The 13,951-nt window shown below is 40.4% G+C and overlaps 1 protein-coding gene across 2 annotated transcripts in view; it reads right to left on the bottom strand.

The window, feature by feature from the left end:
* gpc1b (glypican 1b) overlaps nucleotides 1-13,951 on the bottom strand; it is a 69,216-nt gene that overhangs the window by 14,175 nt on the left and 41,090 nt on the right. For both annotated transcript variants that reach the window (XM_085255167.1, XM_085255166.1), the window contains exon 4: nucleotides 10,964-11,122. In XM_085255167.1, the coding sequence (XP_085111293.1) occupies nucleotides 10,964-11,122 (159 nt within the window). The remainder of the gene's footprint in view (nucleotides 1-10,963; nucleotides 11,123-13,951) is intronic.

Below are 13,951 nucleotides of genomic sequence, written 5' to 3'. Positions count from 1 at the left end.
AACACTAATGTTGTATTGTTTCACAATACAATCTAATACAGCTTCACCAATAATTACAGACTAAAACATTGCAAAAACTCGTAGTAGTATAGACGTACATAATGTTAAGCTTAAGATTGATTTAACGTAAAGCTTTTAGATAGCAATATACAGGAGTAAACAAGAGTATCAGATGAGACAGGTGTAACGGGTAGCTCATTGCTATCCTTGGGCTTGTGTTGAGAGGTGTGCACATTTTCAGTTTGCTTTCATAAATCCCACATTTTCTGTGGCCAGTGGCATAAACAAGTTTACATCCATTTTATGTATGAACTCAGAAATTCAGCCCTGTTTCTGCAAGATTATGACAACACAAAGTTCAACACGACAACAGTGTGCCTTAACCATCCATCCATTCCAGCCAACATTTGCATTTCTTTGTTGACTTTAGTTACAAATAGGGTTGGCACCTTAGTGAATTTGAGTGTGTGTACATCCTTGTGGATATGGTAAGTGTCTGTGTGCTAGGGAGATGGAGACTGTAGTCTGCAGCAGTATTTATTTTGCATTATAGGTGTCTTATCTTTGGCAACAACCACCCACAGTCGAGAGGCACTGCAAAAAAGGGGGATGCTGCAGCCCCCACATGGGACCCCTTTCCTGGGGTTAGCTTAGTCCCCTGATGCAGTTATTTAAAAAACAAAACAAAAAAAGCAACATCACAGCACTCACAAACATCCATCTCCCACACTGTCTTGCATATTTAAAGAAAATACAAACACACCCTGCCTTGTAGGAAAAACCGTTCCGAGTGATACGGTAGCAAAGCTATAACACCCACATGAGCAGAGCCAATCGGGGCACAGTAAGACAATCACAGCACTTGGTGTTACATAACCTGTTAATATGCTAAGTCCATCCTGACCCATCTGTGTAGCATTATCCAAGCTCTGGCCTTGTTGGATACTGTATCTCTGTTCTGCCTTCCCAGTCATTAATAAACCCTAGCTGACTTTGCTCCATAGCTGCTGGTCTTTGCTGCTTTCTGGTAAAAGAAATAAAAGTGTGAGAGATTTGCTCATTTTTAAACCCTTTTTTTGTCTTTCATTCTTCTCGCAAACACTCTGAGGCTTATACTTTTCCAGTTTTGATTTTCCTATTTTGGGTGGTGGTTTAATCTTGGGAACGTGCCGGGATATTTTTCTGTTTAAATCAAGCTGATTTTCTACTTTGTTTTGGTTTCTAAAACGCCATTCCCTGACGCAATAGAGACCATTATCACATTCTTGTTCTCTGCCACATTTAATTGCCTCCTGGAAATGAAAGACAGTGTAAAATGTGGTTTTGGACTGCACGTTTTGAAGCTTCAACATTAGTGTTTTTAGTCTCTGCCATTTTTTTCCAAGCCAGAAATTACCTTACGTGGATGTAAGGATCTAATGCTAACTCATCAGCTAGTCCCAGAGGCACTACAGTTTTCGCCACATCTGCCTTGGCCTCTTTTTTAAGCTCCAGAAGTTGCCCCTTGCTTCAAACCCAGAATAATGGCAGGTCAGATTATTTATAGTATGCTTCATGCTCAAACCCTGATGATGATTTCTTAAAACTGGCAGAAAGCAAGCAAGTCAAGTAATTATCTAATTTGAGGGCTTACTCCCTGATGACAACAATGGTAGGCCAGGTTAAACTTTGTAATATATAATACTTTAGATAAATGGGGGGTTGAGTAAAACACTGTGATGATTAAAGGCTGAAAAGGTTGGTGCAAACTGCTTCAGCAAGTTACAGAAGACATTGCTAGCGAGCTTCTAATTATAACTACAGACTTCATAGCACAGAGAAAATGTCAACACATCGAATGCCATCTTTGTGATGCAAATCACTTCTTATATTGTAATGCTTGGCGAGATAAATGCTTCTGAAATGTAGCAGCTGTATATCCAGTATTTATTACACAGCAGCTGCATGACACATCGCTCCCCAGTTCCCCAGCCTCCTGTCACTCAAACTATCTGCAAACACAGCACTGGACCAGACTCCACATACCAGCAGAGCTACATGCATGATAGGAGAACTCACATTCTTATATATATAAATCGAATCAGCACACAGAGAAAGCAACTTCCAAGTGACAGCGCATTCATATGTACACAGTGAAGGATCACAGCCCCCGCACGAACACACACACACACACACACACACACACACACACAATCCAGAGTACACAGCAGCAGTCAGACAGACAGAAGGGAAGCTGCTCTGACAGGTGCAGATTTACTTTTAATCTCTATTAGAAATTATTCCGGCTGTGTACTGTCAGCCACACTGTAAATAAGTCTGGCTAAATGAAATGGCTTTCAGCAGAATAGCAAAGGATGTTGTTCAGCTGCTGAGGAGAAGTTGTTTTCGCCATTCAATGCACAATCTGCATTTCTGTTTACAGTTTTTTGCTTGGGGCATGTTTTAAGTGCTCACATGTGGAGGGCAGATCTCGGTAAATGGTACAGTGTTGTACAGTTCTCCTCTGCCCTTTAACTCAAGTGAGTAATAGCCATCATTAGTATGACACAAACCCTCTGTGCATGTGTGTGTGCACGCTCGCTCGCTTGGGCTATTGTGTGTGAAAATGACCTTTCTCATTCTTCATCGGTTTGCATCTCCATGACATAGGGAGTCATATGACTTCCCTCTCTATATACACCCTTTCTTTTACGCTCACCCACAATCCTCTGCCATCCCTCAAAGCTTAACCTCTACACTTTCTCCCCCGGTGTCTGCTCTCTGGGGGAAAGATTGATGGGAAAGGATGCTTAATTGCCTATATCCCAGCACACCGGGTGTGGAGGGGACAGACGGGACGAATAACAGCAGAAACAGCTGCACGCTATTACATGTGTTTACAGTAAAGCTATACATATATGGCGAATGCTCATGTTAAAAATGGAGAAAGATTCAAATAATGAGGTCAGCAAATTTACAAGTAATCCCTATAAGCCAGAAGCTCAGCCTTCAGACCGCTTTAAACACCAAGTTTCTGACAGTGTTTGGCGTACGATGTGTATGATATCGTTAATGCAGTCTTCTCAGGCACACGGCTCTGTCTGTGAGAACACAGCAGCCCTATTTGCAAGAGGCAGCCAGTCAGAAGAAATATCCTATTCTATTTAAAAAATAACTGTTGCTGTCAAGACTTACACATTTATCGGGCAAGAAATAAACATTTATCTGCTGGGAACCTAAAAAGCCAACCTGGTATATAAACTCAAACTCTAATTTGATTGACAGGTCAATACATACACGAAAAGGAGTTTCTCAGCCTCAGGAAACCGTCTGTGTACATAACTATGAGCAATACATAACACTTCATGGCCAACAGAGTGGGTCTAGCCACAAATACACCACGTGGTGCACATCAAGTTTAACAACAACCATATTACAGCTCAAAAACCTCAAATATGAAGCTCACACTTACTACTGATTGTGGCGTTTCGCGATTTGATGTCATGATAATATTGTGTCTGCTGCAAACACCAAGCACACTTAATGCATTTCTTCATAATTAACAGCTATAACTTTCTTTAATGTGACAGCAGATCAAGAAAATCGCTAACATCACCAAAGCGACACTCTACACCCGTCACATTCTTGCTTTCATTCTTTCATCTCTCTAACTGTCTAACACGCACGCGTGAGCTAAGCGAAGCATGTGTGTCTTAATGACTTTCTTCCTGCGCTGAGTGGGAAGTTAATGATTTCATTTGTAATCACTCTGAGCTTCACATCTAGGCCACCTTGACATGTCAGAAGCTTATTTTAAGTCTATTCCTACTTTCTCTTATTTGGATGCTTTGTAACCTCCTTAAATTACATACACGCACGCACACACACGCGCTTTAACACCTTGTATGTCTGCGCTCAGTTATTCTACAGCCCCCTGTATTCTTTCATGCTTTAATACAGTCCTTTAAACCAGACAAACAGCCTCACCTTCCATGTGCCCTCTTCACGTGACCGTCTGTCTGGCTTTAATCCTCTCCCTACTACTCAAGTTGTGTCACTGACAGAAGATTCAGAGAAAGGTACCAGTGATGTTACCCCAGCTGCCAATCACTCTTTCTTAGAGCTTGGACTGATCTCAAATGGTTTTCTCACATCAGGGTATTAACTGACTGAGTATTATGTCACTCATACGATGGGCTTAATGGGCCTGGGAACATTTACCACAGTCTAATAAAATTGGATCTCATGGAAACCATATCACTGAATGAAAAAAGCAAAATAAAAACAAACAAAAACAAAATTACAAATAGGTTCATTTTAAAAGTGCAAATTCTTTTGCAGTGTGCCTATTATCACCTCCTCTCTCTCTAGTCTCCAGTAAAACTTAAGCGTTTGTTTCCTCTAATTGGAAGGTAACAGTTCCTGGCATGTGCAGAAAATGTTTCAAAGCCCTTGTGACCACGCTTGAACACTGCAAATACTTCCAATCCCAGAATTGTTTACAACAGAATAACATTATAATCGAAACAAAATGGCAAAATAATTAAAGTAGAAGTGAATTCCAATTCTCATCTACTTTAATTTGTGCATACTGTACTTACAGCAGCTCATCCACTCACCCCCATATAGCTAGTGTATGGTCGTAAATAGCAAACACAAGGATGTGAAGGATGAGCTGTGTTTTGGCAGAGCACCACGTACTGACAGGGGCCGATCGGACAGATCAGTGAAGGAATGAAAAGGTAATAAAAGAAGAAAACGGTGCTGCCAAGGCAGCAATTGTATATTTCGCTCTTATTTGACAGCCTTGATTCTGTTTGTCCGTTTGACAAGTGCTGAAAAATCACATTAGCTGATGGTTCTTTGGCAGAGAAGAGAGAGACGGGGAGCAAACCATGAAGCATATGCCAAGAGAGAAGGAGGGAGGAAATCAGGTGGCAGAGATAGAATAAAAAAAATAAAATGAGAAAGCAGAGGACATTCAGTACATCTGCTATCGCTGAACACATATTTTAATACTGGAATATTTGTGTCTGTTTCTACTGCTGATGCCCTCTACATTAAAATATAAATTGATTGGTCATGCTTTTAATTTTTGTTGGTTGATGGCTGAGCATTCAGATAGTTTCCTGGGGTATTAAACACTGGTGCAATGATACAGTTGCTCCAGGTTTTTCTTCTATCCTGACCTCCAACTGACAGTGTTTCTAAATGATAACATTATTTTCAAATTATAGAGGAAAAAAGACTAAAAATGTGTTTCCCTTGGCCGATAGCCTAATTTCCACTAAATGAATCTAAATGAAAAACAGATATATGGCTCTGTGATAGACTGCTAGCTAAAAAATATCCAAATAACCAGCAAGACACACCTGAGTGATGCACTCTGGTGCTTTTACTTCCCTTCTCCTACGTATACTACTACCAATAATAATAAATAAATAAATAAATAAAACATGCATAAACAAACAACTGCTGACTTGGGCGCAGTGAATGCACAAATGATAGTCTGGGAGCCATTAGACTGTTTATGAATCAGACTGGCTCTCCATCAATAACAACACTTATCACACACATTGTGCTCCAGGAACACTGCGAGCCCCTTAGTCAGAATTTAGATGCCGTTAAAAAGCCTCTTATATTAAACAAGCCGACACATCACATAATGCACGTCGTTTATCAGCAGGCCCTCTGCAAAAGCCTTTACTCCACTTTCTCTCTGTCTCCCCTCCTATTTTCCCTGGCTGGCATTATGCACCATTTACCCAAAGCTGTTTCTTCCTTATCCAGCTGGTTCTCTTTTTCAGACTTTTTTTTTCTCTCTCTCCCTTGGTTGTTTCCACCAAAAGTCCATACCATTGCTTATCCTCATTATCATTTTGTTCTCTTTTATTCCCTTAATTTACTTTCCACTGCATTCCTCAAGACCATCCTTCCTCGCACATTCCTCTCTCCCTTTCTCACTTTTGTCCCTTTTTTTAAATTTTATCATTCCTAGGCGTCATCGCTCCTGGTGAGTAATGTGTTTGGCATAATTAGGCCAGCCTACTCCAGGTCTCCACTGACATGATTTGCATGCAGATAAAATGAACCGATTATGGACCACAATGGGAGTAGATGTCCTTGTCTCTCATGACATCATCAGAGGTGACCCTAAAAGCAGGAAATTAGAAGGTTTTGTGGTTTAGTACAAGGTGCAAGTGAACTGACTAAATAAAAAAACATTGCAACTTAAGTGTACAATTCAGGGATTTTGTGATCAGATGAATGAACATGCTTTGGAGAACCACTGGTCCCTGACAGGTTGTGAGTGGTTCCTGGAGGTTGCTGGTAGTAGCTAATGTGAAACTGATCTCAAAGAGGTATGTGGTGCTGCATCGAAAATCCCCTTGACATTGCTAACAGGTTACCCTGGTTGTTACTAGTTTGCATGGGAAGGCAAATGTTCTCAATTTTGATTTTGTGTCGCACTTTTTCAAGTTTCCCCACAGCTCAGAGAATAAATGACGAGTTTTTGCAGACATGTTTGTATCTTATATTCTCCAACTGGATGTGGAACGCACATTTTTTCCTACGTTGCCAGGGGATCACCAGCAGGTCTCTAGGCCTGTCTGACCTTTCTACTCTACCTGAGCACTCAAAGCACTGCATAGACCTTGCCTTTTTTTACTACTCATTCACACAAGCACTTTTTTCTATGCTGAACCTTTCTATCTAACATTCACACACATTCATATTCCAATGGATGCATCAGAGAGCAACTTGAGGTTAGCATCTTGCATTTATCTATCTTGCCCAGGAATATTTGGCATGCAGACTGGAATAAGAATCAAACCACCAGCCTTCTGATTTGTAAATGACCTGCTACCTCCTGAGCTAGTAAAAGAAAGTAAATGAGGTTGTGGTCCAAAAGCACCCTAGTTTGTCACATACTTGGGTTTATATAGAACTTTCTTAGTCATACTGACCACTCAAAGTGTTTGAGATTATAAACCACATTTAACCCGACATTCTTTATTCTGCTTTATTCTACACCTTTTATATACCTCATACACGTGGCCAGTTTATCCACATTCATGGGTTTGAAAATACACCCTTTACTACTTTAAAGACATGCTTAAGCTATCAACTCATATGACAGTGGTATAAGATAACAATTCATCAGATGACCGTGAAAATTAAATAGAAGGATCTATGGGAGTTCTATTAGTTTTGGCAAGAAAGAAAAAAGAAACACTCCTTAGGTCACGGTCCAGACAAGCCAAGTCTTAGAGTAGCTCTAGTCTGCAAAGCAGCAGGATCATGACAGGGGTTTTGTAATTGTATAGAGAATGTTGTAGGGGCAGGGTGTGTCTCACACTGTACCAACAAGTTTCGTATACAGTAAAAGTACACTCCTGCATTAAGCTGTATGTTTGAGATATACAGCCAATAACACAACACACACACACATGCACAGTGTGTGCACACAATTATCCAGATGTCACTGATGACACTATTAGGCCAAACAGTGCCTGCCAGGTTTAAGGTTTCCATCTGTTAAACACACCTGGCTGCCATCTAACACACAGCTCCCTTTGGTGCCATCACTCTCTTTGTTCTTCTTGACCTTCTCCCTCTCACTTTCATATGTAATCCCATCTTGCTGTCTCTTTCTGGTCCCCCCCCCCCCCCCCCCAACACACACACTCTGCCTTTGCATTCCTTCTCTCTCTTTTATCCCTCAAGTTGCTTCATTTCTGCCCTCATTTCTATTCTCACTGACAAGTATTTGTTTGACTTTAATTTTTTATTTCTCCCAACACTGGTTACTCATTTAATGCTACATAAAAAAATCCCTTACAGCCAATCATAGTGACACAGAATAAATCACAAACCTGCAAACATACACATCTAAACATATAGTTGCATATATGCAGTGTACAGTCTCTCAAACCCAGAGTCAGCTGATGTGAATATGGCAGTCCTCTAATCTGCGGCTTGGTTGGTGCTTCTTCCAGAGTTCCTGAATCTAAAAAGGCCTAACTTCTCTGGGCTGGAAGAGTAACACCCTACATTTAGCCACATGGTGCAAGCTAGCCCACACCCTGCTAAACAGAGCCAGATGTGGAGAGACTGGAAGCATGGTACTGTGTCAAGTCACTGAACAAATAATGCTCCTCTCAATATGGCTAAAATCTACTTCTCCTCATCTGTTTGACCATATCTCCCTTAACTTTGCAAAAATACTTCATGTTTAGGACTCTTGATCCAGACACCCCACTTTTAAAACACTCCAATGCAAAAGAAAATGTAACAGTAGCGGTTTAACCGTAGTCTGACATAGACGTAACGTGTCTTATTTTCCACTTCACAACAGCAAAGGCTAACAACAGGATGTCTTTAGGAAAAAATTGTTTTATCCTGCCAAACTGCTGGTCATGTGGTTGCAAGTGTGACACATTATGGTCCAATTAACCCCAGTCTATCGTTCAGCTCTCTTTGAGAAGACGGCCTTTAGCAGATGGTTTTCAGGCCTCGAGGTCCCAACACACATATACTTCTCCCTCTGTCAGCTCTGCATCGCCATATGATGCTCACTGGGGTAAGATAAGGGAACACGAAAAACAGGCAGAGGAAAAACAAAACTGAAAGGAGTCCGGTGGGTGGGGAACAGAGGCTGTACAAATGTTTTTACATTTGTGATCAACAAAACAGAGCAGTCTAATTAATTTACTGTCTCAAGCAACAGCAGCTATCAAACATTTATAACAGCATGTCTGGCAAGCATACACAAACACAAAACAAGCTCCAAAAATGACCTCATTGTGACAGAACACAACCAACCATGTTCGGGATGTGTGCGTCTGTGTGTGTTTATCTTAGAATTTTTTGGATGCAAATCATTACAATGTTTAGAGACTGTAGCTGAGTGCTGCTTAAATGTGTGCGTCTGTGGACTGTGTTGTTTACTGGCTCTGCTGTGCTAAATGAAGTGTCTCCCCGAAGAATGGGAAAGTTCAAGAACTGTAGGATGACGAGCTAAAATGGAGAGAATTTTGTAGGTCTTGGATTGCTTTCTGTGTGCTTGTGTACTTTTGCTTCGGAGCGGGGTGGCTCACAGCAACGGCGCCGTGAGCGAAAAGGAGGGTCCATGAGAACGAAGGACACAGAGCAATAGAAAAAGAGTAAACAAAAGTCTCTCAGCCACTAATCACTGTGATCTGAAAAGGTCAGGCTAACTAGCCAAGCTCAGAGCCTCGGCTGACAGATCCATTGTCACAGTCTGGCCAAGGGGAAGAAGTGGAGCACAGAGACACCCTTCTATTAACTGGAGCAAGTCATTACACACAAATAATTGCCTTGGTGTACCAATGCACTCATTTAATCTCTCTCTCTTCCCATCCCTCAGACTTATAACATTGTACTTAAAATCTCATACATTTTATATTATTATGATCTTATTGTATCATTTTTCAAGGTGTAGAGCAGATTTAGTGATTGAGACTATAATAATAATCTTATATAGTACTTTCCAAACCTCTAGGTGCAGTGAGTTATCGAAATGTGCAAATATAAATGGAAATACAGAGACTGTATGAATTTAATGCATTTGAAAGTCAATATATTGGGTTAATCACCTTTGTTCTCCAACTCGGTTTGAACTCTCTTGGGCACAAGTTCTTATAATGTCTTTAAGTAGTCTTCAGGACTAGTTCTCCAGACTTTTTGAAGGACATTCAAATCTTTTCTTTGTATATTGGCAGCTTTTACTCTTTTCTCTCTGAAAATGATCCCACAATGCCTCAATAATGTTGAAGTCTGGGCTGGACTGGATCAACTGAAGGACCAGGTATCTCTCAGGTCAGGTCTTTAATTTTTTCCCAATTTTTTTTTAAGGACAATGCTGAGATACATTTTTCAGCGCTCTAGGATTCACCCTGTTGGTGCAAAAACATTACATACAAAAGAAATGGCAATAAATTATGTGTTTTTATGACAGGGTGCAAGTAAAGTCCTTGAATGCCTGAATGATTCACAGGTCAGTGTTAAGTGGCTTAAGAAACAAACAAAAAAGCCATTACTTCGATAATGATTATCATGTACAAAGGCTAGACTGAAAATGAGTGAATGCCAAAAGAAAAACATTGAAAAGCCTTCAGACAGTCTGGAGAACTGCTATTCAAAAAACGAAAAGAAAGTATGGCTCCTTGAAAAGAAAATATAAAGAAATGAAGGATGGCGCAGCTGTTTTACACTGTAGTGTATCTTAATTTTAGTCTGTTGATGGGGTATACAAGAGTGTTCAACAGTTAACATGATATGACACTTTACTTAATGAACAGATGGCCACAGAGATACTGTGACCACTTAACAAAGAAGCTAAATTGCCATTGCAGCTGCTTACAGCTGCTAATATACATATGAATGACTCCAGCATTTGACTGACTGCTCTCCGGCTTTTAAAGGTAGAAACGCAAAATGATGACTCCGCGGGGGTCTAAGGTAGAAAACCAAAATGACTGCTCTCCGGGGGTCTAAGTGTTAATGATTTCCAACTGATTGAACCATTTGCATGCTGTACAAAAAGTAACATTTTTCACACATTAAATAGTGTAGAACGCTATCAACTCACTGTGAAATGTGTTTGTCTTTATCCTTTGTTTGGGCTCAGTCAGTTTCTATGAAGCATTTTAAACCACTGAGCCACCAAAGGTTTAAATGACTTTGTTCATTTTTTGTGGTTCTGACTCTTTGCATTAAATCGTGCTTTGTTTTACTGATATCAAAGCAAAAGGGAAACAAAGTTTTAATTAAAGTTAACTGCAAATTGCTCCTTTTGAAGCATGACAGCAGATCTTTGTAAACTTTGTAGACTTTGAGATAAACTATCATTGATCTCCTTCGCTTTTTGTCAGTTTGTCTGTTGCGTCAGTGAATGTTTAAAATGAAAAAAACAAAATACACAGACATATACTCTGCATCATAAATACAAAAAGCTCACCATCGAAGATTTTGTACTGTCCGGTAAGCGAGATCTGTAAGGAGCGCCCGGCATCTTTGATTACGTTCTCCACTTCGGTGCGGCTCTGCGAGGCCAGTTTGTCCTCCACGTTACTGGTACAGCAGGTGTAACCCTGAGGACAGATGCGCAGGTGCTCGCCTATCAAAGGACAGGTGGAGGCAGAAAAGAAGAAAGTGAAGGTGGTGGAGGAAAGAACAAAAGGGGATAAAAGGGGGTGACAACGAACAGTCAAGAAAAAAAAGAAAGATGTCATTAGCAGATTCCATGAGTCAGCACTGAATGACAAAACTGAGATTAAAAGCTTTTGTGTTTCCGCTGTTTAAAATACTCTACAGTCGCTATGAACATGACAGGACTAAATTAACTACAGTGGCTGTTTTTATGGCCTTTTTTATGGTCTGCTGGCAGTCAAGGAGGTAGAGCTGCGTGTATTCGCCCCCTTGATTTCCTGGCAAGACGTGGTGAACTGTGTGGCAGTCGTACAGCGGCAATCGGCATTGAGTTTTAATGAGCACTCCTGACACGCATTCCTGTGCCTACATTTGGAGACAAGTGCATGCACACACAAATGCACAACTCTGAAAAAAAAAGGGAAGTAGTTGGAAACTATTTCAGACATTGTGACGTTCATACACACACACACAGTCAAATGCCATATACGAGAATTTACTGTAAACAAGGAGGCTGTCAGTGCAATTAAAGCTGCAGTCAAGCTGCAGCTGTAATCAGGACAAATGATGTAAGATGGAAATTCCTTCAATCCAGACATAAGGCGAATGAAATTTTTGTGACGTTTGATGAAAATAGGATAAACTATTTAGTGTTTGCTGAAAAAAAACAAACCATCTGACACCCCCACACATCCACGTCCACGTCCACGTACATTTTTACATTTCTTTTAATCAGTGTTTTACAAAAGAAATTTTAGTGAAACAGCATAATAATAGCAACACTGCATCAGGAAATGCTTGCTTGGTTAAACTGACCCCATAATGATCCATGATCCCATACAGTCATTCAGTGTGCAGAACTAGAACTAAATATATCTACTGGCCTAAAGATAACCTTAACCCAAACCTAAACCAGCCTAAGCTAATAACTTGTCTTAACCTTAAAATGTGTAAAACCAATAACAAGTCCTGAAAATCAACCCAAACTGAGACACAACTTAAAACAATTTGTGAAATAGTTATAAAGCTATTTTTTTCATTGGTGATAAAGACAAGGTGCTGTATGGAAAAGCTCCTTGTGATTGCTTTGGTTGCCATGGTCGACAGCAGTTTGCATGGAAGCGGGACTTGTCTGCAATCGCTTGCTAACTGCTCGCCAACTGGTAGTGAAATTGTGAAAACCAGAAAACTGAAACGGTCTGCCTTCAACGTTAAAGTTGTGCAATTTGAAATAAGTTGGTTGCATCTATAACACACAGCATTTAATCTCAAGGTGAACATCCTCTGTTACTGGTTTACTAAATTTTTCAAATTTCACTACAGCTCAGAGGGTAAACAGCGAGTGTTTGCAGAAAAGTAAACACTCGCTAGTTCATGCAAACTATGTGTGACCACTGCAATCTGCAAGCAACCAAAGCAATCACAAGTAGGTTTGTGTGGTGCAGCAACCTCTTTGCAACTAGCAGCAACCAGAGGTTAAGTGATTTCTAAGCCTGTGCTACTGAGGTCTAACACAAAACACAAGAACAATATATTTCACGAAAATAATATGCGCATGACACTATGTGCACTTTTTTAAAATCTTTTATCCGCTCTATCCATCGGTGAAAGACTAGAATCCAATAACAAGTCTAATATAAGCCGATGAATAACTACGTCTTAGTATTTCGTATTAACATGAATTAAATATGTTGTCTAAGCTTTAGTCTGACAAACAAAGCTTTGCTGGTTCTGACACGTCTTGAAATGCATATTATGTCAGCTCACATGGCTGAGCTTCACATGGTGTGCACAAAGGCAAATTCAATAAACACATACTGGTGTTGTATTAATGATTAATGTCCCTCGAGCTGACATTAGCATGCATCTAGAAGACTCTGAGCTCAGGGCAACTCTATAAGCAGAACGTGGAAATCAATGAGATGGACTCTGCCATCTATTTCAACATCAGAGCCAGTGATTTCTGTGCACACTGCCTCAACAGTTACAAGCAAGTGATTCACCTTCATTTACTGTAGCTGTATTTTCAGTCGCCCACTGAGGACCCCCATCCTGTCCACAGCCTCAGTTGTGTATTCCAGCCAGTGGAGTGGGTTTGTGTGTATAACAAGAATCCTTGCATTTCACTGATTAAGTGGCAACCAAGTTCTCTGTCTTTTAAGTGCCTTATGCAGGCCAGCGCTGAAGTGAAGCAATTAAAGGCAATTGTCCCCCTCAAACGCCAAAGTGGAGAACAAGCTCTGCAGACCAGAGAAGGTGACATTGACCGTCTCTCAGCACCCTCTCACTGATAATGATGTGACTCACACCCACGGACCATAGGATAGGAGGACCTGGATAAAGTCTTCGCGATTTGTGCGAGAAATAGGAAATGAAATTTAACAAAGAGAAAGGAGAAAACCGAAGGGCAGACAGCAGACAGGAAAGGTATGCTGTTCTTTTGTGCGTCAAATTGAATGCAATCTACCAGCACCTTCTAATGGACAGCTTTATTGCACATGTGTATTAAGAGACTGCAGACTTTTCTTCCACTGCATCACTAAAAAAAGAGTGGACAAATAGATGCTGACGCACAAAACACTCACATACACACATATAGCAGGAGGTGTGAAGCTTCCAGCTAAAGCCACTTCAGAGGGTCAATTTTTTATGTATAAATTAGTGCTGTCTAAATTAACACGTCATTTTGGAATTCATTTCAAATATTTATTGTACTTTTTTAAATACAAGTGACACAGCTAAATTTGTTTAATTACTTTGAAAGCTGTCTAGAAGTGGGAGGCGCGCTTTATAGGGC

The sequence above is a fragment of the Mchenga conophoros genome, linkage group LG18, assembly GCF_057382185.1.
Source record: "Mchenga conophoros isolate Kocher_MC1m ecotype Shallow Benthic linkage group LG18, M_conophoros_male_GT1.1, whole genome shotgun sequence".
In the NCBI taxonomy this organism is placed as follows: Eukaryota; Metazoa; Chordata; class Actinopteri; order Cichliformes; family Cichlidae; genus Mchenga; species Mchenga conophoros.
This window is presented reverse-complemented; position numbering and strand designations above follow the sequence as displayed.